Source organism: Caenorhabditis elegans, chromosome III (genome assembly GCF_000002985.6).
Source record: "Caenorhabditis elegans chromosome III".
Taxonomy (NCBI): domain Eukaryota; kingdom Metazoa; phylum Nematoda; class Chromadorea; order Rhabditida; family Rhabditidae; genus Caenorhabditis; species Caenorhabditis elegans.
Window position 1 is genome coordinate 13494010 of NC_003281.10, and position 20686 is coordinate 13514695.

The 20686-nt window shown below is 37.1% G+C and overlaps 7 protein-coding genes across 9 annotated transcripts; 5 read left to right on the forward strand and 2 right to left on the reverse strand.

The window, feature by feature from the left end:
- Positions 1-36: 36 nt before the first annotated feature.
- T28A8.2 (L-Fucosyltransferase) lies at positions 37-1662 on the reverse strand (the record flags this gene model as incomplete). The annotated part of the gene is made up of 10 exons (NM_001379984.1): positions 37-117; positions 161-255; positions 308-389; positions 442-524; positions 655-755; positions 799-899; positions 1072-1197; positions 1244-1466; positions 1510-1552; positions 1596-1662. 10 exons carry the CDS (start codon positions 1660-1662, stop codon positions 37-39), a joined length of 1002 nt encoding a protein of 333 aa, NP_001366922.1.
- Positions 1663-5189: 3527 nt separating this feature from the next.
- Positions 5190-7501, forward strand: T28A8.6 (SPK domain-containing protein). The gene is made up of 7 exons (NM_067391.6): positions 5190-5367; positions 5412-5525; positions 5570-5851; positions 5895-6008; positions 6056-6280; positions 6332-7265; positions 7316-7501. The coding sequence occupies exons 1-7, from the start codon at positions 5216-5218 to the stop codon at positions 7376-7378; spliced, it is 1884 nt and encodes a 627-aa protein (NP_499792.1). The 5' UTR covers positions 5190-5215; the 3' UTR covers positions 7379-7501.
- A 119-nt stretch (positions 7502-7620) lies between these two features.
- T28A8.5 (SPK domain-containing protein) lies at positions 7621-8709 on the forward strand (the record flags this gene model as incomplete). Of its 2 annotated transcripts, NM_001395777.1 has the most annotated exons (6): positions 7621-7778; positions 7827-7940; positions 7986-8133; positions 8181-8235; positions 8287-8402; positions 8452-8698. In NM_001395777.1, 6 exons carry the CDS (start codon positions 7621-7623, stop codon positions 8512-8514), a joined length of 654 nt encoding a protein of 217 aa, NP_001382741.1. In that variant the 3' UTR covers positions 8515-8698. The 2 variants fall into 2 exon arrangements, with proteins under 2 accessions (NP_001382741.1, NP_499793.2); NM_067392.6 differs by having other exon boundaries at positions 8181-8402; positions 8452-8709.
- A 94-nt stretch (positions 8710-8803) lies between these two features.
- Positions 8804-9568, forward strand: T28A8.8 (SPK domain-containing protein). Of its 2 annotated transcripts, none has more exons than NM_001268279.3 (4): positions 8804-8979; positions 9024-9137; positions 9186-9258; positions 9349-9568. In NM_001268279.3, exons 2-4 carry the CDS (start codon positions 9049-9051, stop codon positions 9409-9411), a joined length of 225 nt encoding a protein of 74 aa, NP_001255208.1. In that variant the 5' UTR covers positions 8804-8979; positions 9024-9048; the 3' UTR covers positions 9412-9568. The 2 variants fall into 2 exon arrangements, 1 of the variants encoding a protein (NP_001255208.1); NR_052832.1 differs by having other exon boundaries at positions 8830-8979; positions 9349-9411.
- A 101-nt stretch (positions 9569-9669) lies between these two features.
- T28A8.4 (SPK domain-containing protein) lies at positions 9670-11527 on the forward strand. Its single transcript, NM_067393.2, has 8 exons — positions 9670-9823; positions 9866-9979; positions 10033-10305; positions 10351-10464; positions 10512-10658; positions 10716-11052; positions 11100-11315; positions 11364-11527. Exons 1-8 carry the CDS (start codon positions 9681-9683, stop codon positions 11427-11429), a joined length of 1410 nt encoding a protein of 469 aa, NP_499794.1. The 5' UTR covers positions 9670-9680; the 3' UTR covers positions 11430-11527.
- Positions 11528-12008: 481 nt separating this feature from the next.
- Positions 12009-14641, forward strand: T28A8.3 (SPK domain-containing protein). Its single transcript, NM_067394.6, has 10 exons — positions 12009-12021; positions 12156-12316; positions 12360-12473; positions 12523-12804; positions 12848-12961; positions 13009-13206; positions 13256-13351; positions 13400-14030; positions 14077-14292; positions 14343-14641. Exons 2-10 carry the CDS (start codon positions 12165-12167, stop codon positions 14403-14405), a joined length of 1866 nt encoding a protein of 621 aa, NP_499795.1. The 5' UTR covers positions 12009-12021; positions 12156-12164; the 3' UTR covers positions 14406-14641.
- A 650-nt stretch (positions 14642-15291) lies between these two features.
- mlh-1 (DNA mismatch repair protein S5 domain-containing protein) lies at positions 15292-20561 on the reverse strand. Its single transcript, NM_067395.7, has 8 exons — positions 20383-20561; positions 20016-20229; positions 19153-19321; positions 18896-19004; positions 17619-18105; positions 17056-17390; positions 16000-16542; positions 15292-15589 (listed from the first exon to the last, which is right to left on the reverse strand). Exons 1-8 carry the CDS (start codon positions 20548-20550, stop codon positions 15338-15340), a joined length of 2277 nt encoding a protein of 758 aa, NP_499796.2. The 5' UTR covers positions 20551-20561; the 3' UTR covers positions 15292-15337.
- Positions 20562-20686: the final 125 nt, after the last annotated feature.

Consider the following 20686-nt stretch of genomic DNA (forward strand, 5'->3'; position numbering starts at 1 on the left):
TAAAATAGTTGTCAAATAAAAAATATAGTAAAAAACTCATACGAAAATATCTGCTTCCACTTTCACGGGAATCCAATGAGGTAAGTAATAGTCGTCGGGTTTCAAATCTCCAGTTTTCTGAAATCAACCAAAATCTCATTAAAACCTTTGAAAACTTTACATAGACACTGTCGTTTGTTCCCCGAATATCAGCATAATAAACTTGATTTCCTTTTGACAAGTATCCCATCCACCATCCGAAGGTCGAGTGCGCTGCTGAAAATTTGTAAAGCTCAGTCTTTGATTTCAAAGCCATGGTTTGACTCACAACTTATGAAAACGGCATCACAATTCTTCTTGGCATAGGCTAAATCTTCGCTGTCAGAATTTTCAGACAAATAGTAATTTACCTTTAGAAAAAAAAAAGATTTTGCAAAACAAAAAAAAACGAAAGTTTGGTACCTGATTTTGAATTAGGCTCCGCATGAAGTTGATGTCGTCGCCGAAAATTACGAAACTCACTTTTTGATCTTGGAGCAGCGTTACTGAAATAATGACTATAGGTATACCTGTAGCCGACAGTAATACGGGAGCCTTTTAGGTGTTGGCTGCTATCGTCTCACGTCGTGTAAGCCAGTAGATTGGTGGGCACACTTTTCTAATTTCTGTGATTACCGTTTGTTTTTATATATCCTATCACTTCTCTTATTGATTTCTCACTTCCCACGTGGAATCCAACGTCAAAAAAGTCGCTTCTCCGGATATGCACGCAGGTGCTAAAGAAATGAATTTTACTGGAACATTTGCCTAAATTCTCACACGTAATTTTTATTATCAGATTTCGGTAGTGTTGGAAATTTTTCGCTTGTTTCAAGGAATCCACGTAGTTCGGATCGCATATTCGGGAAGTATTTGAAACTCTGAAAAATGTTTTGGCCTGTCAAATGTCGGTGGTTTTTTTTACTTTGGGAATTTGAAAATGTTAGGCGGTACCGGTGAGGTGTCCGCTACAAACTCAACTGAAAAATATGTTGAAAATTGTGTTTTGTCATTTTGTCAGTTGACAACTTTTTGATAGATAACAATTTTTACCTGATAGTACAACCCAGTTAAGTAGATTATTTCATTTTCCTGTAGTTTCCAATTTTTCAGCTTTTGTGGATTTTCAAAAGTACAACATTTCCGATTAAAATCTACCCATACAACTTGATCGGGAACCTGAAGCTGAAATCTTTTTGAGAATGACACGAAACTAAACGATTACTGTTTCATTGAGCACTAAAAATTCCTCCAAGAGTCCGGGAATTGATTGAATCACCCGGTTCAGCATATATTGGTACGTGGAATTTTGCAGAAAAATAACTGGAGTTCGATGAAGCACGCGTGATATGCCAAGTATCGAAGCGAGCTCGAATATATTATTTCCTAATTGTTTTGAAACTGCAAAGTTACTCGAAATGAACTTTCTTTCCTCAAAAACTGGTGTCCTGAAACATGCAACCTCTTAAAGAAAATTATTTTAAAACTTACCCATTCACCTCATTCTCCGGGAGTAGGGTGTAGAAATAGACCACTTAAACATTCGCATATTTTTTCGAAAAAATTGATGGTCTCACCTAGAACTAGCAAAAAAGTCCACAAAAGAAAAAAGTAAAGAGAGAAGCCTCTTGAAACTATTATCATGTTTGAGTGGAAACTTGAAAAAAAAGTATCAGCACTGGAGATTCCGTACGGCACCCCTTTTAATGATCGATAATTTTTGTTGAAAAATTTTGTTGCATCAACGCTATCCCCGACAGGTTTGCTGTTTCCAGGAGGCTAGTGGGGATATTGGCTAAATACATGACCAAAATTTTAATTGTTTAAAAAATGTTAGTTAAAGTTTCTGTACATGGCGAAATTTTCAACAATTTCGGGCTTTCTGAAAAATTTCGTGTAATGTTGCAGGTTTGAAACTATACATTTTTAAATAAAAATTTTAAAAAAATTTCTGCCGACTTCTCAAGGGATGAGGTGGGACATTTTGAGAGCTTTACTGGAGCGGACAGTAGTGTTCGCCATAAAGGTATGCACGAACGAGATTTTGGAGAATTTTGGGCTCGGTATAAATCGCCATAACTCAAAAACTAAAAACTGTTTTCAAAACTGTCAACTAACAAAATGTTGGCCTTAATGTTGTTCAGATTGTCTGATAAATTTCATTTCACAAGTACCGCCCTGAAAAACGTTACAGCGGCAGACATCTGGCAGGTCAGTTTTTGACTATAAGTCTGAAATCATCTGTAACTCAAGAAAAAATCGCTTCCATAAAAAAATTTTTTTGTAAAATAAAACTTATCAGACAATGTGAACAAAATCATGGCCAACATTTTTTTAATTGACCGTTTTTGAAAACAATGTTTAGTTTTTGAAATATAGTGATTTGAACCGATCTCAAAGTTCTCCAAAAACCCCCAGCACTGTATGTTAATTTTTTATGTTTCTTTGGTTTGCTTGAAGTAAACCACCCGACAAAGTAAAAATCAAAATCCGTAACTTGAATGTTCAATATTCATTAATCGTGTAACAAGATTACAATTATTCTGGACGTGCTGCTCCGACGGCAATTCCGCCGCTTCCATATCCATTATTTCTTCCGCCGCACTTTCTTCCACCTTGGGGCAAGAAAATTCCAGAAACTGAAGAGATGGCCAAGACAGCGAAGACGAAGGCAGAGTAGACGTTCATGATGATGATGAAGGAGTTGATTCTTATGTTTGAAACCTGGTAGAAGTCGGCTTTTATATTACGGAAAAGCTAGCGGAGTTTTATGGGTTAGGTTGTAAAATATTAATCGTATATAAAAAATGTTGTGGTTCGACGCAGAACATGTTTCAGAAAAATGTTGGTTTTATCGATATGGTATTGGATGTTTGAAGCTTCATCATAACCATAAGAATCACGGAGATGTTGTATGATCTGTTTAAAACCAGCATCATTCAATAAAACAGACAGGATCTATGAACTTTGAGCCTGGCAAAGGTAGAAATCTCGACCACCTTTGGAAATTTAAAAAAATGCTTAAAATTCCGACCGGGACTTTTGACTTTTGGGAAAAAATGTTTGATTTTTGCACCAAAACTACGGTACCCGGTCTCGACACGATTAATTTTTGCGAAAAGAAAACTATAAAAATTGATGAAAAATTCCCAATACGCCCATTTCTGCAACTGCCGCACGGTTTTAAAACTGTATTTTTCTCAATAGAGCGAGAATTAACAAGAAAAAATAATTTTAAAACCGTGCGGCAGTTGCAGAAATGGGCGTATTGCAAGCCACGGTTCTGTGGGCGGGGCCAATCCCCCGAGTTGGTAGTCCCCCCAATTGGACATCCCCCGAGTTCTTCGGGTCTCGAAGGTGCACAGCAGGGGTGTGCGGCAAATTTGCCGAATTTGCCGTTTGCCGAGCACGGCAAATTTCAAAAAAGTAGATTTGCCGAATTTGCCGAGCTCGGCAAATTTCGAAATTTGCCGCACACGTCAAAAATTTTACAGTACAATTTTGATTGATTTTTTCGCCAAAAATTTAGTAAAATGACACAAAATTGAGTTAGTTTTATGCCTAAGCAGACATACTACACGGAACTAATTCAGAAACCAGATGTGTGTTAAGAATTCGGTAGTTTTGGTGTTCCAAAAAACATCAAAAATTATCAAAATTTTCCGAGTTTGTTAAGCACGGCAAATTTGCCGAATTTGCCGTGCTCGGCAAATATTGAAAAAAGAGATTTGCCGAATTTGCCGAGCTCGGCAAATTTTGAGATTTGCCGCACACCCCTGGTGCACAGCATTTTGAATCAAACCAATTTGCCGTGTCGAGACCTGATACCGTAATTTTGTCGGAAAAATCGCAAAGTTAATGTTTTTTTAAGTTTTTCCGACGAAAAATTCATTGAATTCCGAATTCGCTGAAAACAGCTTGCTGTTAACAGATTTCTCTCAAATGGTGGGATATTGCGTCATGGTGTGCATCAGGGGTGTGCGGCAAATGGAAAAAATTGCCGAGCTCGGCAAATCGGCAATTGCTGGTTTTTCAAAATTTGCCGAGCTCGGCAAATCGGCAATTGCTGGTTTTTCAATATTTGCCGAGCACGGCAAATTCGGCAAATTTGCCGTGCTTAACAAACTCGGAAAATTTTGATAATTTTTGATGTTTTTTGGAACACCAAAACTACCGAATTCTTAACACACATCTGGTTTCTGAATTAGTTCCGTGTAGTATGTCTGCTTAAGCATAAAACTAACTCAATTTTGTGTCATTTTACTAAATTTTTGGCGAAAAAATCAATAATTTTAGTCAAAATTGTACTGTGAAATTTTTGACGTGTGCGGCAAATGGAAAAAATTGCCGAGCTCGGCAAATCGGCAATTGCTGGTTTTTCAAAATTTGCCGAGCTCGGCAAATCGGCAATTGCTGGTTTTTTCAAATTTGCCGAAGTCGGCAAATCGGCAAGTCGGCAATTTTCGGCAAATCGGCAAATTTGCCGCACACCCCTGGTGTGCATTGCGGACCAAGCATCGCGTCTTACGCGCAAATTGATTTTCGAATGTTGAATCTTTTTATTTTTTAGGATTTCCGGCTTTTAAAGCGCTTTTTTAATAAAACCTCTATGTTTTTGTTTTCCAAAATTAAGATTTTAAATTTTTTTCAATTTATTTACACAAAAGATGCAGAAAAGCGGGCGCTAGGTCGTCATTTCCTGAAGTAGAATTCTCATGTTCCTAAAATATATTTTTTTCGAGTTATCTTTGATTTTGCGTTAATTTCCCTGAATAGCTTAACTTAAGCTTAACTCAAACAATAACTGATAATTGATTTATTAATTTTATAATCTTAATTTTTAATTGATAAAATAATTTTCGTTGAAAGTATCGAAATTATGATTAATAATTCACGTATATATTTCATTAACGAATACTTCTTGTCTAATTTCGGTACTAGTCCTAAATCACCCCGCCACTTTTCCTTAAATTTTCTTCGATAAAAACGTGGCCTTTTTCCGTATTTTAGGCTTAGTAATGTTGTTTTCTAAGCCTAAAAATGAAAATAGTATTAAAATAAACATTCACGTGAGAGTTAAATTTGAATGCGGGGTAGAAAAGGAAAAGTGGCGGGGTGATTTAGGACTAGTACCCTAATTTCTCCTAATATTTAAATATTCTAATTTTCAGGTCCATTTCGACTTTCGATCTGCATAATGGTCCTCAAAGAAGCGGATTCGAAAAGATTTATGAAATTTTTAGTCAATCAGACAAAAGGTGCCGTCAAGCCGCTGGTGCCGACGACAGTATTCAGAAAATTCGCTAAGCTCAAAGGTTCAGAGCTTGGTGCAACTGCTTACGCTAATAGGTGAGAAATGTGGTCTCGACTTATCTTCGAAATTATCCATTTAGATTCGAAAACTATCTGGTACCGAACATGGATAAAATGAACGAATACAGTATCGAGTTACGGATTCGAGTGATGTTCGGCATGTCGGCAAAAGTGTCGAATGACTTTTTAGAACAGTAAGGAGAGATTTTACCTTCAGATTTACGAATTTATTTTTCAGAATCAAAACGACTGGAACTGTTCAAGTGGATGAGTTAGGAAGAATTTGCAAGTATACTTCGGATGAAGGAAATCTATCATTGGAAGGAATCCACTGTAAATCTTCTGAGGCAGTACGAAAACGCTCAACGAACGCCACACTTTCCGCTGATTTTGTGAGATTGATGACTTTTCTCACTGAAAAGACGAAGGATTCAATCAAGCCACTGGTAGCAAGTAAAGTGTTTGCAGAATTTAGCGAGAATGGAGGAGGTGGACGAACGGACCAAGCCTACTATAAACAGTGAGAAGATTTCACCTGCTTCTTTTCAATATTTTTGGTTCAGATTCCGAAGACGTGTGGCACCGAAGATGGCTAAACTTAAGGAATACAGTATTCACGATCGAGTTCGAGTGATGTTTGGGCTCTCTGGACAAGTTTCGAACGATTTTCGGAGACAGTAGGAATATTTAAATTGTTTTTGAGTAAACGAATAGTGATTTACAGAATTCAAACGATTGGAATTGTTCAGCTTGATGATAATAGACGAATTTGCAAATTTGTCTCACATGATGGAAAGCTGAAGTTGGAAGGAAATCGCAAGAATTCGGCGAGAGTCGAGCGACGTTCTGCAAAAAACCGAGATCCTGGTGCGAATGCTACGAGACAATACGACGATGTGGAGTCTTCGATTTCGTATTATGGATCTCCAAAAAGAGCGAGAAGTGAAATGTATATCCTCTCCATTTCATATTACGCAGTATCTTAATTTATCATTTTCAGGAGCTCTGTTCCGAGTGACGATGAAGCGGAGTATATTGGAGGTGTGGAGGGATTTGTGAAGCCGGAACCGGTTGATTTCGATTTTGAAGAACTCCTCAATAGAGATATGTCACACAATTTGCTCATTGATTATTCGCAACAATATGAAGAAATGATGATGGAAGAGAACAACCAGCCATTTGCTGAGGATTCTCCATACGAAAGTGTCGACGATGACATGGATTGTATCGAATCGATGGCAGTACATCCGAAACAAGAAGCAATTTCATCGGATTTCAAGGAGCTCTTCCATAGAGATGCATCCCAAGAAGATAAAGAAGTCAGCAGCAATTGGCCAGTTTACAATAAAACTTCATTCGGCGATGATATGGAATATATTGGAGCGGTGAAGGGACAGCCAAAGCCTGAACCAATTGATTTTGATTTTTATCAAATCAATAATCGAGAGCATTTCCAAGGAAATCAAGAAATGATGATAGAAGACAACAATTCGTCAATTTCTGAGAGAAACGCTGATGTTCCATTCGTCGAACATCAACAAATCAGTCTTTCCGCGGAAAGTCGAGATACTTCAGCTGAATCGGAATCCATATATCTGCATGATTTCCTGAAACAACTGGCTCAATTCATTAGCTTTTTCGAATGTTCGGAGCTAGCTGAGATCAAGAAAAATATCAAAGAAGTGATGGCTGATGAGGAAAAAATTGCCGGCTTTCAAAAAGTAAAAATCCTTGATATTCGTACAGTTCTCGGTGCATTTTTCTTCGGAGTCAGCCGAAAAATCAAATCAACTGGCTCAAATAATTCTACAATGAAGGTCAAAGATTTCATGTTCAAGTTCAAGTTCTTCCTTCTCGGATTGGATTGTTCCGAACTTCTCGAGCTACAGCAGAAGGTTCATGAGAAACTTGATGAGCAAGATGTTACAAAGAAGGTTTATCAGAGTTGTAAAAAATGAATTATAATTATATATTTATTTTCCAGATTCTCTTGTACAGCGACATTCAGAAAGCACTACAATCCCTGATCTACACAATTTCTCAATAACTCGAAAAGTTTTAATTGTTTTTTTTTCAAAATCTCTTCATTTGTTCCATTGTTCTGTTATTTTTTGTTGAAATTGTTACTCCCCATTTTTTTGATGTTTAAGTTATGAAAGAATTTTCGTTTAAATTATTTAAATGCTTGTTGATAGTTTGAGTGTTTATTTCATTCACAAATATTTTTTATTTTCTACTTTTTCCTAAATTTTCAGCATTTTCATATTCAGGTTGACGCTCAATCGGACAATGGCCACCACCAGCACAAGCACCGAACTATCAAGATTTATGAGTTTTTTAGTTGAGCAGGTAAATGATGCCACTGAGCCAATGACAGTGCAAAGAGTATTCACTCAATTCAGTCAACTTGGAGCCGGTGTTCACAGTGAAGATTATTACGTTAGAAGGTGGCACAAGTCTTTTATCGATCGTTTTTTAAATGATTTCCTATTTAGATTCCATAGAAAGCTGGCTCCGAAAATGGCTCGTTGGGACAATTTCAGTATTGAAGCCCGTGTACGACTGATGTTCGGTTTAGATGGAAAAGTTGCAGATGATTTTCTGAGACAGTAGGAGCATGTGTTTCTTGAAATGTTTCTGAAATAAATTTACAGAATTCGCATATACGGAGCTGTTCAGCTTGACGAGAACAGACGAATTTGCCATTTTACTTCACATGATGGACAGGTGAAGCTCGAAAGCACGGAACTCACAGAGCTCAAGCAACAAGTCAAAGAAAAGATTGGAACTGATGATGCTGATGTAGGCAGTTATCAATAAAAAACAAAGTTTTAAATTTCGATTTTCAGAGTTTGCAAATCACTGATCTTCGTACAGTTTTCGAGGCATTTTTCGTCGGAATCAGTCGGAAAATCAAATCATCTGCACCAAATAACTCAACATCTACTATTTCAGCGAAGGATTACCTGCTCAAGTTCAATTTCATCCTTCTCGGATTGGACTGTTCTGAGTTTCGAGAGCTTCAGCAGACGGTCGAAAGAAAAATCAACGAGCCGGAAATTGCAAATAAGGTTTTTATAAACCGTGTGAAACCAATTAAAAAAATGAATTTGTTTGCAGGTTCTTCTGATCAGCGACATACACCGAGTAGTTCAAGGCCTGCTCTCCTTCATTTCACACTAATTTTAATTTTTTTTGGTTTTATCTGCCTTTTTTCTCCCTTTTTTCATTTTTCTGTTGTTTTTTCGTTGATAATTGTAATTTCCACAATTTCCTGCGAGCAAGTGAAATTTCCCTGTATTGTTCTGTTATGTTTTTGTTGGTAACGTATATTTCCTTCCATTTTTTTTCCAATTTATAAAAGATTTTTTCGTTAAAATTCTCAAAATGATGATTAATAATTTACGTTGATTTCATTAACGAATACTTTCTGCCAAATTTCTCTCAACTTTGAAATATTCCTTATTTTCAGGTATATTTCTACTTTGGAGCTACAAAATGGACACCCAATTAGAAAGATTGATGCGTTTTTCAGTCGAAAAGACAAAGGATTCCACTGAGCCATTGGTGGTATCAAAAGTGTTCACAGAATACAGTAATTACTACTAACCGTGAAAATGATGGATCGTATAACGTCTATTATGATCGGTGAGAATGCTCTTCCTGCTTCTTTTTTTATATTTTTGATTCAGATTTCACAATCATCTGGCACCGAAAATGGCAAAACTTGAGGAATACAGTATCGTGGAGCGTGTTCGAGTGATATTTGGATTCGCTGGAAAAGTTTCCAATGATTTTCTGAAGCAGTAAGAACGTGGACTTTTTTGAATTTCTCGAATGATTGAAATTTCCAGAATTCGAAGAGAAGGAATTGTTGAGCTCGATAAGAAAAAACAAATTTGTAAATTTTCGTCGCATGATGGAAAGGTGAAATTGCAAGGAGATCACAGTTATTTTGCAGGAAAATTTTTTCGGGAAATCGTGAAAAATGCAATATAATATCGATAATTTTTGCAGATTCTTCTGAACAGCGACATCCGCCAAGCTCTTCAAACCCTGCTCTCCGTAGTTTCCAACTAGATCAAATCGATCAATCGATCTCTTCGTTTTATAATTAATTCAAATTTAAATTTCCAGTTTTCTCTGCATATTTCTTTTCCTTTTTCTCTCTATTTATTCTTTTCTTTTGTTTTGATCCCCCAAATAATGATTTTTTGATCCCCCAAATAATGATTTTTACTGAAAATTCTAAAAAATATTTTTTGAAATATACGTTTATTTCATTTACGAATACTTCTTGTCTTACTTTTTTATTTTTTTAAACATTTTTGTATGCAGGTTGATGCACAATGGACACACCCCTCGGACGACTGATTAATTTTTTAGTCGAACAGACGAAAGATGCCGTCGAACCGCTCGTGGCCAGTCGAATCTTCAATCAATTTGCGGAACTCGATGGGGTTGGACTTAGTAGTACTGCTTATTATTCAAGGTTAATGATATTCATGGATTTTTTTTAAGATTACTTGTTCAGGTTTCATGAACACATTGCTCCGAATATTGGAAAATGCAATAATTTCAATGTGGTGACACGGATTCGAATGATGTTCGCCTTGTCGGCTACAGTGCCTGATAGCTTTTTGGCGTTGTATGGATTGGTTTATTCTTTTATTTTAATTTTCAAGTTGTCTTCATTTTCAGAATTCGATTCACTGGAACTGTTCAACTTGACGAGAGAAAACGAATCAACAAGTATGTATCAAATGACGGAAGGCTGAATCTGGAAGGATATCACAGGTGCATGGCAAGATCAAAAAACCAGTGGGGCAAAGATCCTGCCGAAGTCACGAGGCTCATGAATTTTCTCGTTGAAAAGGCAAAGGATTCTATTGAGCCACTGGTAGCAACCGCAGTGTTCACAGATTTTGGAAAAAGTGAAGAAAGCGGATTAAAGGCTCATACCTATGCTCAAAAGTAAGAACATTCGGCCTGCTTCTCTTTAAAAAATGTTTGTTTTAGATTTTACAAGCAGCTGGCACCGGAAATGGACCAACTTGTCAACTACAGTATTCAAGATCGTGTTCGAGTGATGTTCGGTTTAGCTGGAGAAGTTACGGATAACTTTCTGACACTGTATGAACAACCTAGAAAATTTCCGAATATTACCCTAGAATTTACAGATGTCGAATGGAAGGAGTCGTTGAGCTTGATGAGAAAAATCGAATTTGCGAATACAGCTCGCATGATGGAACGTTGGCGTTGAAAGGAGATCACAGTCATATGGCGAGAATGAGAAGAAGCTCTGAATATCAACGAAAGATTCGAAGGTAGGATTTATTATATTTATTTTGGAAAAGGATTTGCCTTTTACTTGCTATTTTCAGAATATCAATCTGGAAATTCTCTGGCGAAAAAAATTGCAGATCTCCAAAAAGAGCACGAATTTCTCAATATGATAATGATGATATGGAGTATATTGGAGCGGTGGAAGGACAGCCCAAGGCTGAACCGATTGATGCACCATATAATTATAATACCGATCATTTGAACGAAGATCCTTCGATTTCCAAGAATGAAAGAGTTATTCCAGTTGAATCGAAGATCATAAGCTTGCACGACTTTCTGAAACAGCTGACCCAATTCATTTGCATTCTCGAGAGTTTGGAGCTCGAAGAGCTCAAGCAACAAATCAAAGAATCGATTAGCACTGATGATGATGAGGTAGACAGTACTAATCGAAAGAAAAATCTGAAAAGATATCTTTTCAGAGCCTGCAAATCATCGATATTTGTGCAGTACTCGAGACATTCTGCTTCGGGATCAGTCGAAAAACCAGAGTAGCCGCTTCAAATATCCCAGCTATGAAGGTCAAGGATTTCCTGCTTGCGTTCAAATTCTTCCTTCTCTGGATGGATTCTTCGGAGCTTCGAGAGCTTCAGCAGAAGGTTCAAGGCGAAATTGAAGAGCCGGAATTTGCAGAGAAGGTTTATCGAAATTATCAATAAATTAATCATCAAAACGAAAAATTGCAGGTTCTTCCGATCAGCGACATCCGACAATCTCTCCAAAACCTGCTCTCCACAATTTCTCAATATTAAATGATTAAAATTTTGTTTTGTTTTTATTGAATTTTTTGAAAATTGGTTTTTCACGTTGTTTCATTTATTTTTGTTACAATAATAGATTGCATTATTTTAACGCTCTTCATTTTTTTTCGAAAGTTTATTTTTACTTTATGAGATATTTAATTATTTTTAAATAACAGATATTATACTGAAATACAATATTTATGCGTATTCCGTAGCATATTTGACGAGCAAAATATCTCGTAGCGAATACTACAGTAATTCTGTAAATGACTACTGTAGCGCTGGTGTCGATTTACGGGCCCGATTTTCGAAATGAATAGAATAATATATTAATCGATAGAATATTATAATCAATAACTATATATTTCAATAATAAGTGAGAAAATATTACGAAGAATTCGAAAAGAAATCCATTTCAATTACCAAAATTTTACGCTTTTTAATTGTTTTTGAGCCATTCTGTAGTTTTTCATCAGCGGATAGTTTTGAAAATGTTACTGATTTCATGTTGTTTTTTTCGTATTTATCTCCCAGTATATTTTTCCAGAAAATTAAAAATTTCCATTATTTTTCTCCATTTTTTGATCATTTTTGGTTTTAAAAATAACGTTTAAAGTTCAAAATTTAAAAGTTTTCTACTTATTTTGAAATGTTGAACATTTAGATTTTGTTTTTCAATTGAAAAAGTGCCGTTTTTAGTGCAAAAATCGAGGAAATTATAATATTCTCATTTTCAGGTACACAATGGTCTTCACCGACACCCAATTAGAAAGACTAATGAGCTTTTTAGTTGAACAGACGAAGGATTCCATTGAGCCATTGGTGGTATTAAAAGTGTTCACAGAATACAGTAACCGTGAAAATGATGGATTATCGTATAGATTCTATTATGATCGGTGAGCAGATTCTTCCTGCTTCTCATTAAGATTTTTGGTTCAGATTCCGAACATCGGTGGCACTGAATATGGCTAAACTTACGGAATACACTATTGAGGATCGAATTCGAGTCATGTTTGGATTCGCTGGAGAAGTTAGCGATGATTTCCTGACAAAGTATGAACATGTTCTTTTTTTTTTTAAATTAAAATATAATAATTTCCAGAATTGAAACGATCGGAATTGTTAAACTTGATGAGAAAAAACGAATTTGTAAATTCACATCGCATGATGGAAAGTTGAAGTTGGAAGCGGTCCACAGTCATTCGGCAAGAATGAAAAGGATGTGTTTTTTACAAGTCAAAGGTTCCGCCGATCTCGTGAGATTTATGGATTTTCTCGTGGAAAAGACAAAGGATACCATTGTGCCTGTGGCGGCATGTAAAGTGCTCACAGAATACAGTAAACGTGAAAATGATGGATTATCGTATAGCGTCTATTATCGTCGGTGAGCAGGTTCTTCCTGCTTCTCTTTAAGATTTTTTGTTCAGATTCCGAAGATCGGTGGCACCGAATATGGCTAAATTCGAGAACTACAGCATCGAGGAACGAGTTCGAATCATGTTTGGATTCGCTGGAAAAGTTGCGGATGATTTTCTGGAACAGTATGAACATGTTCTTTTTTTGAAAATTCTGATATTTTGCGTTACAGAATCAAAACAGAAGGAGTTGTTGAGCTCGATGATGGAAAACGAATCTGCAAGTATGCATCACACGATGGAAAGCTGAAGTTGGAAGGAGATCACAGTCGGTCGGCGAGAAATAAAAGAAAATACGCAGCATATCGAAAGACTGATCATCACCATCTTAGCAATGCGAAAGATCCGAAGCTTTCAAGAAAAAGCGGAAGGTTCTTTGTTTCACTTAGAAATAATTGTTATTAAACATATGTTTTTCAGAAAGTCCGACTTGGAATTCTCTGACAAAAGTGACGAGGATGACGTGGATTCTGCGATTTCGAAGTGCAATTTTCCGAAAAGAGCGAGATGTGAAAAGTATATCCTGACACGAATATTTACACAATCTTTTCTTTTAATTTTCAGATCCGCTGATCCTGAATTGCATGAATCAGGCGAAAGTGACGACGATGAAGAGATGGAGGATGTCGGAGGGATTGACGGTGACCCGGATCTTGAACCAATTGATGTCGAACATGATAAAATCGCTGATCGAGATGTGGCTGATAATTCGAGTATTGATGATATACACGAAAATATGCCGGCACGAGTATCTGAAAGTGACGACGACGAGTATATTGGAGCTGTGAACGAAGATCCAGAACATAGACTCTTTGATGAATCCCATATCGATTATTTGCAAAGCGATGAAGAAATGATCCTAGAAGACACCGACGATGACGTGGACTACGCTGGGATGGTAGAAGCACAACCGAAGCCTGAACCGATTGATTTTCATTTTGATCAAATCAATAATAGAGATAACTTCCAAGGAAATCAAGAAATGATGATAGAAAACAACAATCGTACTCCATTCCTCAAACGTCAACAAATCGATCTTTCCGCGGACAATCGAGCTACTTCAGCTGAATCGAAAACCATTTTAATGCACGACTTTCTGAAACAACTGACCCAATTCATTTGCTTCCTTGAAAGTCCGAAACTCGCCGAGATCAAGCAGCAAATCAAAGAATCGATCGGAACTGGCGAAGATGAGGTAGAGAGTATAGGCCACATTTTACCACAAATGTATCGTATTTCAGAAACTGCAGGTCACCGATATTCATACTGTTCTTGAGGCATTCTTCTTCGGGGTCAGTCGAAAAATCAGATTAGACGCGTCAAATAACCCAGCTATGAAGGTCAAGGATTTCACGCTCAAGTTCAAGTTCTTCATTCTCGCATTGGACTTTTCCGAGCTTCTAGAGCTTAAGAAGAAGGTTCAAGGAATAATCGACGAGCCGGAATTCAATGAGAAGGTTTATCGAAATTGTCAATAAATTAATTATATTAACAAGAAAAATTTCAGATTCTTCCGATCAGCGACATCAGACGATCTCTCCAAAATCTGCTATTCACAATTTCTCAATAACTTGAAAAGTTCTCATTGTTTTTACTGCAAAATTTCTCCCTTTTGCTATGTTTTTCTGTTATTTTTTCGTTCATAATTGTTTTTCCCCATTTTTTTGTTCAAGTTATGAAAGAATTTTCGTTTAAAGTATCGAAATGTTTGTTGATTATTTGAGTGTTAGACTACTCAACATTGCTCTCCGAACACTAAAAAAGTGCCCTTTTTCAGAATAAAGCGGTTTTATACATTTTCAAAAAAATTATTTTTTTGCCCAAAAAAAAAGGACAGTCATTAGATGGCTGAAAAATGAAAATGGGCAAAAATAAAAAGTTGCCTAAATTTGTTGAAAACGGGTAATTCATATATGGAGAATTCAGAAAATCTAGGTTTCGCCCGTCAAAAACCATTAGAAAGTGGCAAAAATGGACAATTTATGGCAAAAAGTCACAATTTTGAAACTATTCTAAAATGGGCATTTTTTTAGTGTTCGGAGAGCAATTTTGAGTCCTCTAACTACAAAATTGCCCATTTTAGGATAGTTTCAAAATTGTGACTTTTTGCCATAAATTGTCCATTTTTGCCACTTTCTAATGGTTTTCGACGGGTGAAACCTAGATTTTCTGAATTCTCCATATATGAATTACCCGTTATCAACAAATTTAGGCAACTTTTTATTTTTGCCCATTTTCATTTTTCAGCCATGACTGTCCTTTTTTTTGGGCAAAAAATAATTTTTCTGAAAATGCTCGAAACCATTATATTCTAAAAAAGGGCATTTTTTAGTGTCTGGAAATTAATTTTGAGTCTTCTAGCCACAAAATTAACCATTTTATGGACGTTTCGAAACTTTGGAATTTTAATAAATTTAGCCAATTTTGGCACTGCTTGTAAAACGTTCCAAACTTCTGTCAGAATGACCGAATTTTATTCAATTTTCAACAAAGTAGTATAAATTATGTTCCACATCGCTCGAAGACTTTGTACAAATCATGAGAATCAGCCAATTGTCGAATGACTCCAGCTTGCTTGAAATGCTCAGGCGGAATGAATTTCCGTTTGACAAGAGGCATGAGGACCTCCTTAATCAGTGTTTTCCAGGGAGTTGCCGAAAACGCCGATATTTTCTTATCGAGTGTGATGAAGTTGGTGTCGAGTGTGAAGAGATCGCCGATGGCACGGCAAATTGTGCGGAATGTGTTTTGTTCCTGGAAAAAATAACCTAGAAACCGATTTCAACGGGTACCATGTCAAAGTCAGTGGCTTAAAAACTAGAATTTTCAATTTTTAGGTCGTCTGTTTTTCATGACCTAGCAATATAGGATCCAAGCCGCAGACTAAATAGTAGACTTTTATTAAAAACAGTGGCCTAGAAATGCGGAAATATAACTTTTAGGCCACGACTCGAGCTTTCCAGACTATTGTAAGCCTAGAAGCCCAATTTCAGATTATTAGGCCAACAACGCAAGGCTTTCTGAGCTGAGAATTCTTTATCATCCGGATGACCTAGAAGCCCAAGCTTCACATTTTCAGGCCAACAATCGGTAACTGGTGGCTTAGAATCCCAAAATTAGTCCGCCATTCTCACTAAATCTCGAGGTTTTTTCGCAACACTTACATCATCATAATCCACGTTCAAAACGAGTGTCGCAATTAGAAATGGTAGCTTTTCAAGCTGTGGCACAAAATAATGCACCAGTGATGGAATCTCAGTGATATGAAGCCTCCCATTCTCCAGCTGATCTAACTTTATGGCAAAATAGTCGTGAAGCAGGTCAGCGTGCTCGGCGAGCAACTTCTCCGCCGCAAATCGATTTTCCACGTTTGCAAAAACTTCGAAAGCCGCGTAATTTGGCTCACGAGTGCTCAGCTCTCCAAGAAGTTCAAGAATTTCGATGATTGCCGGCGGCTCCTCGTCGAGTCGATAGGATCCGTAATTGCCGAACGAGAAAACGGAAATCTGGTAGAAAAACTCTCGGAGCACGGTGGAAAAGTCGAGATGGTAGAGGGAGGTGCCGAATTGGATGAGCACTTGTTTCACGTTGATTGAGCCGACAAATGTGCTCGTTTTGAACATTTCACGGAGCGATTGTGATGAGTTGGCAATGATTTCCTTGCGAAGAACTTCGATTGATTCAAAGTGAAATTCGCGGTGGGTTTTCTGAAAAAAATTGATTTTCTTAGTTACGGATTTTGAAATAGGCCAGTAGTTTCTATATAACAGGCTATCGTATTAAATTCGGTTTTTAAATTTTGGGATTCTAGGCCACCAGTTATTAAATAATCGCCTAGAATTTAGAAATTAAAAATTCTAGGCCACCGTGATGAGTTTGGTGGGTAGGCCACCAGTCACCTCAAAATTGAAAAGTGTGGTTTTCAAGCCATAAGCTATTGGCCTTAGACAATTGCTGTAATGGCCTGGAAAAGCTGTTAACCCATCATGTAAACTTTGAATTTTCTAGGCCACCCGTTTCGACAGATCGGCCTAAAAATCTAGCTCTAGGATTCCAGGCCACCGATTTCGAGTCATTGGCTCTGGTCCACTAGGCCACTAGTCGAAATTGCAAAATCGAATTTTCTAGGCCATTGCTTCCAATGTGTTAGCCTAGGAATCAGGATTTAGGGCGTCAAGGTCTCCAAATTTGCAGACCTAAAAAATCTCAAGTGTACTAACCCCGTACTCAAAATCCACATCATCGTCTTCTCCCAAATCCTGTGACTCATTGAGCCGACGACCGTCGGCTGTGCTAACCAGCGATACCATTGACACGTCATCAAAATCGGTATTCAGGTCCTCCGGCTCCTTCTCCCCACCAGTAGAATCTTCTGTTCTCGCTCGCTTCAAAATTCCACTACCTCCGAAGATATCGTCGTTGCTCGTGGTGGGACCAACCGCGCCGCCGCGAGTTACGAATTCGTCAATTTTCCGTTCTTTGGCATCTGTTCGGACTTCCATGTAGTCGACGCGTTTTTTATCGGATTTCCACGCAGACGGACTCGATTTGAATTCTGAAAAATTAACTATTAGAAATAAAAACTTAAATTTCTAATCCAAAACCTTGTAACAAATAGCCTAGAAACTTGTTTTCCAGATTTATAGGGTCACATCATAACTTTTGGCTTGCTTTCTAGGCCTTAATCGAAAAAAAAAGTGACCTAGAAACTCGAATTTTATTTTTCTAGGCCACCCCGCAGTTACGTATGGCCTAGAAAGCCGAACTCTTCCAAAATATCTACCTGGCTTTGTGTCGGGTTTCCTGATCGCTTCAATAGATTTCAGTGATTGGCTCATTGGGATCATCACCAGATTTTCGATGTCCGGCTGTTCCTCCTCAGGCTTCTCAACATCTAGGGCCTCGAATCCGAAAATCTCGCCAATAACTTTCTCGAAATACGCGCGAATTTCCTCGATGATCTCCTCCTTTTCCAAGAAAATCACCGAATTTTTTGTCGGATGCACGTTCACATCGATTCGCGTCTCGTCGATTTGCAGGTGAAGAGCACAGAATTGCGCGTGCAGTTGTCGAGCTCCGAGAACTTCGTCGATCGGGTGTTTGAGAATGTCGCAGCGAACACTTCGTCCGTTGATGAACACACTGAAGAAGGAACGGCTCGTTTTCCGGTTTTGTGCGATTGCCGCCGTTGCCGAGGCGATTGGCTTGGAGATGTGACCGGTAAAGGTGAATTTGAGACGAGTGGAGTTTAGAGATAATGGAAGGATAGTCTGAAAATTGAATCCTTTAAATCTACATGTTTGGGTTTCTAGGCCATCTTCTCAGTTGGAGTGGCGCAGAAATTTTAACTTTTGGGTTTCTAGGCTATCGGCTCTAATGTGTTCGCCTAGAAACCCTAGAAACTCTTAACACTGTCGCTTAGAAGCTCAAAAATATGATTTTCTAGGCCTTGATGAATCTTAACTTTAGGTTTTCTATCACGGTAGCACAGAAACTAGATGGGTTGGTTCATGATACTCAGTCTGGAAACCTATTTTGGCTACTATCTCGAAAACCATCACAAAATCGATTTTGCGATGCATATAGGAAATGACCGCAATGAAATTATCTATCTTTATTTGTGATGAATTTTTGATTTTATACTTCCTGGCCAAGTTATGCACGTTTGTTCGGTGGAGCTCGTTTGCACCCATCTAGCAACTGAACCACCGTGATCTAGATCGTCCTCGTTTTTTTGCGCTCCGTTGTGGAATGTCGTAAATTGTTGGGTATTGGGTTACGGTAGTCTGCGCTTGCGTAATTTACAGACTACAGCATCTCTTAATTTTGAATTTCGAGTTCGGAAGAATGACTAGGGAGTAAAAGCTGGCAGTACTTGGAAAATTCTCTCTCAAACTTTTTCATTCTGATGCCTGAAAATTGCGCAAAAACGAACTACAGCACCCCAAAACCCACGATTTTACGAATTTTAATTGAAAAGCGCTAATGGGGGCAAAAAATTACGAGGATATCGATTTTAGCATATAATTTTTTGCGAAAAAAATCGACTAATCTCCCTACATCAGCAACATCTCTGCCAAGTAGATTGCACACTACATCTCGAAAATTTCCATCTCCTTTCGTTCGAAAATCGCCAGCTTGGTTTTGACGCAGGGCAAAGGAGACGTCACTGAAATATATTTCATGAAAATAGATTTTTTGAAATTAAAAACTTTCGTGAAAAACTTTGCTTTTCAAGGACTTTAGAAAATTTTAAGACTTTTAAGAAAATGTTAAGACAATGCCGAGTTTTTCAATTTTTCGAAATATTATCTTACGGGCGATGAATTGCGAATCGGAGCAACGTGTCGTTGACCATTTTCGCCTCTTCCCCATGAGTTGTCATTTTGTTTCGACGCGTCGGAAGATTGTAGAATAGATCGGTGGCGGTAATGCAGGTTCCGTTCTTACCGGCAGCTGGTTTCGTGTCTGCGGTCATTTTTCCGTCTGAAAAATTAAAGATTATCGATTTTTCGTTCGAAAATCTATATATTTTTCAAGAAAAATCGATAAAACTATCATTGAAAATTCTTCGCAGTTGTGGCAATGTGTTTCTTTTTAATAAAAATTAAATAGTTGGTTTAAAAAATTCGATTTGAATATTTTTTCGGTTTACAACCAATTTTCGAGACGTTTTTAAGTTTTTATCGATTTTCGCTCAAAAATCGATGGTTTTCTTTAAAAAATCGATAAAAACTATTTGCGATTTTTGAAAATAAACATCAATTTTTCTGGTGAAAAAGATTTGATTTTTTTTTCGGTTTTTAATAAATTTTCGAGACGTTTAAAAGTTTTATAGACTTTTTAATTTTATCGATTTTAGCTTGAAAATCAATATTTGTCTAGAAAAATCAATAAGCTGGAAGCATATTGAACACAAAATTTCGAAAAATCGGAAACTATCGATTTAATTTTTTTTCGGATTTCAATGTTTTTAAAGCGTTTACAATTATCCAATATTCGACTTTTTGATTTTATAGATTTTTTTTGGATAAATTTTTGAAAATATTTTTCAATCGATTATTTGGAAACAATAACAATTTTTCTGGTTTGTTAATTTTTTTCTAGAAAATTTTTCAAGGTTTTTTTAAAGTTTTATCGATTTTTTTGACGAATATCATAGAATTCTATTAATTTTTACCTAAAAAATTGGCCTGATACGCGCATTTTGCATCTGCTCGTTTCGAAACGATATTGACTTTTGCCACGTGGCTGAGCGATGCAAGAGCTTCTCCTCTGAATCCATATGTCTTCATATGCATTAAATCTTCAAATTTCTGAAGTTTTGACGTGGCAAATCGTTCACAAACCAATGCGAAATCTTCCCGTTCGATGCCTTTTCCATTATCGGAAACCTGCAAAATGGAAATTTTTTTGAAATTTGAGATTTTTCGGGATTAAAAAAAAATGTTCAAAAAAGAAAATCACTAAAATTACAACTAAGTAGAATTTCTCAAAAATATTTTTCCAAAGAAAAAAATGTTTTTTTTTTCAAATTTTTCAAGCACCTGTAGAAGCTTCAATCCGCCGTTCTGCATATTAACCATAATTTCGGTGGCGCCGGCGTCCAGTGAGTTCTCAACGAGCTCTTTAATGGCATTACACGGCCGGGCTAGTACCTCACCGGCCGCCATTCGATTAACAACATCCTGCGGTAGGCGTTGGATTAGTCCCATTAGTGAAAATTCTGAAAATATGAAAGTTTTCAGGAAAAGTGAAATTATCGATTTTTCTTGATATTTTAGAGATATCCGAATGAAACTAAAAAAAAAAGAATTCCTGCCGCAAAATGGACATAGATCAGTGAGGAGA

Excerpts from the sequence above, each read along its gene's own strand:
- T28A8.6 (NM_067391.6), top strand. The coding sequence starts at position 5,216 with ATGGTCCTCAAAGAAGCGGATTCGAAAAGATTTATGAAATTTTTAGTC. Across the intron at positions 6,009-6,055 it reads TCGAACGATTTTCGGAGACA|AATTCAAACGATTGGAATTG; the intron begins GTAGGAATATTT and ends AGTGATTTACAG. Across the intron at positions 6,281-6,331 it reads AAAAGAGCGAGAAGTGAAAT|GAGCTCTGTTCCGAGTGACG; the intron begins GTATATCCTCTC and ends TATCATTTTCAG.
- T28A8.8 (NM_001268279.3), top strand. The coding sequence starts at position 9,049 with ATGGCAAAACTTGAGGAATACAGTATCGTGGAGCGTGTTCGAGTGATA. Across the intron at positions 9,138-9,185 it reads TCCAATGATTTTCTGAAGCA|AATTCGAAGAGAAGGAATTG; the intron begins GTAAGAACGTGG and ends TGAAATTTCCAG. Across the intron at positions 9,259-9,348 it reads TTTCGTCGCATGATGGAAAG|ATTCTTCTGAACAGCGACAT; the intron begins GTGAAATTGCAA and ends TAATTTTTGCAG.
- T28A8.4 (NM_067393.2), top strand. The coding sequence starts at position 9,681 with ATGGACACACCCCTCGGACGACTGATTAATTTTTTAGTCGAACAGACG. Across the intron at positions 10,659-10,715 it reads TATCAACGAAAGATTCGAAG|AATATCAATCTGGAAATTCT; the intron begins GTAGGATTTATT and ends TGCTATTTTCAG. Across the intron at positions 11,316-11,363 it reads AGCCGGAATTTGCAGAGAAG|GTTCTTCCGATCAGCGACAT; the intron begins GTTTATCGAAAT and ends GAAAAATTGCAG.
- T28A8.3 (NM_067394.6), top strand. The coding sequence starts at position 12,165 with ATGGTCTTCACCGACACCCAATTAGAAAGACTAATGAGCTTTTTAGTT. Across the intron at positions 12,317-12,359 it reads TATAGATTCTATTATGATCG|ATTCCGAACATCGGTGGCAC; the intron begins GTGAGCAGATTC and ends TTTTTGGTTCAG. Across the intron at positions 12,474-12,522 it reads AGCGATGATTTCCTGACAAA|AATTGAAACGATCGGAATTG; the intron begins GTATGAACATGT and ends AATAATTTCCAG.
- mlh-1 (NM_067395.7), bottom strand. The coding sequence starts at position 20,550 with ATGGGACTAATCCAACGCCTACCGCAGGATGTTGTTAATCGAATGGCG. Across the intron at positions 16,543-17,055 it reads ATGTGGATTTTGAGTACGGG|AAAACCCACCGCGAATTTCA; the intron begins GTTAGTACACTT and ends AATTTTTTTCAG. Across the intron at positions 15,590-15,999 it reads TGAACGTGGATTATGATGAT|GAACAAAACACATTCCGCAC; the intron begins GTAAGTGTTGCG and ends TATTTTTTCCAG.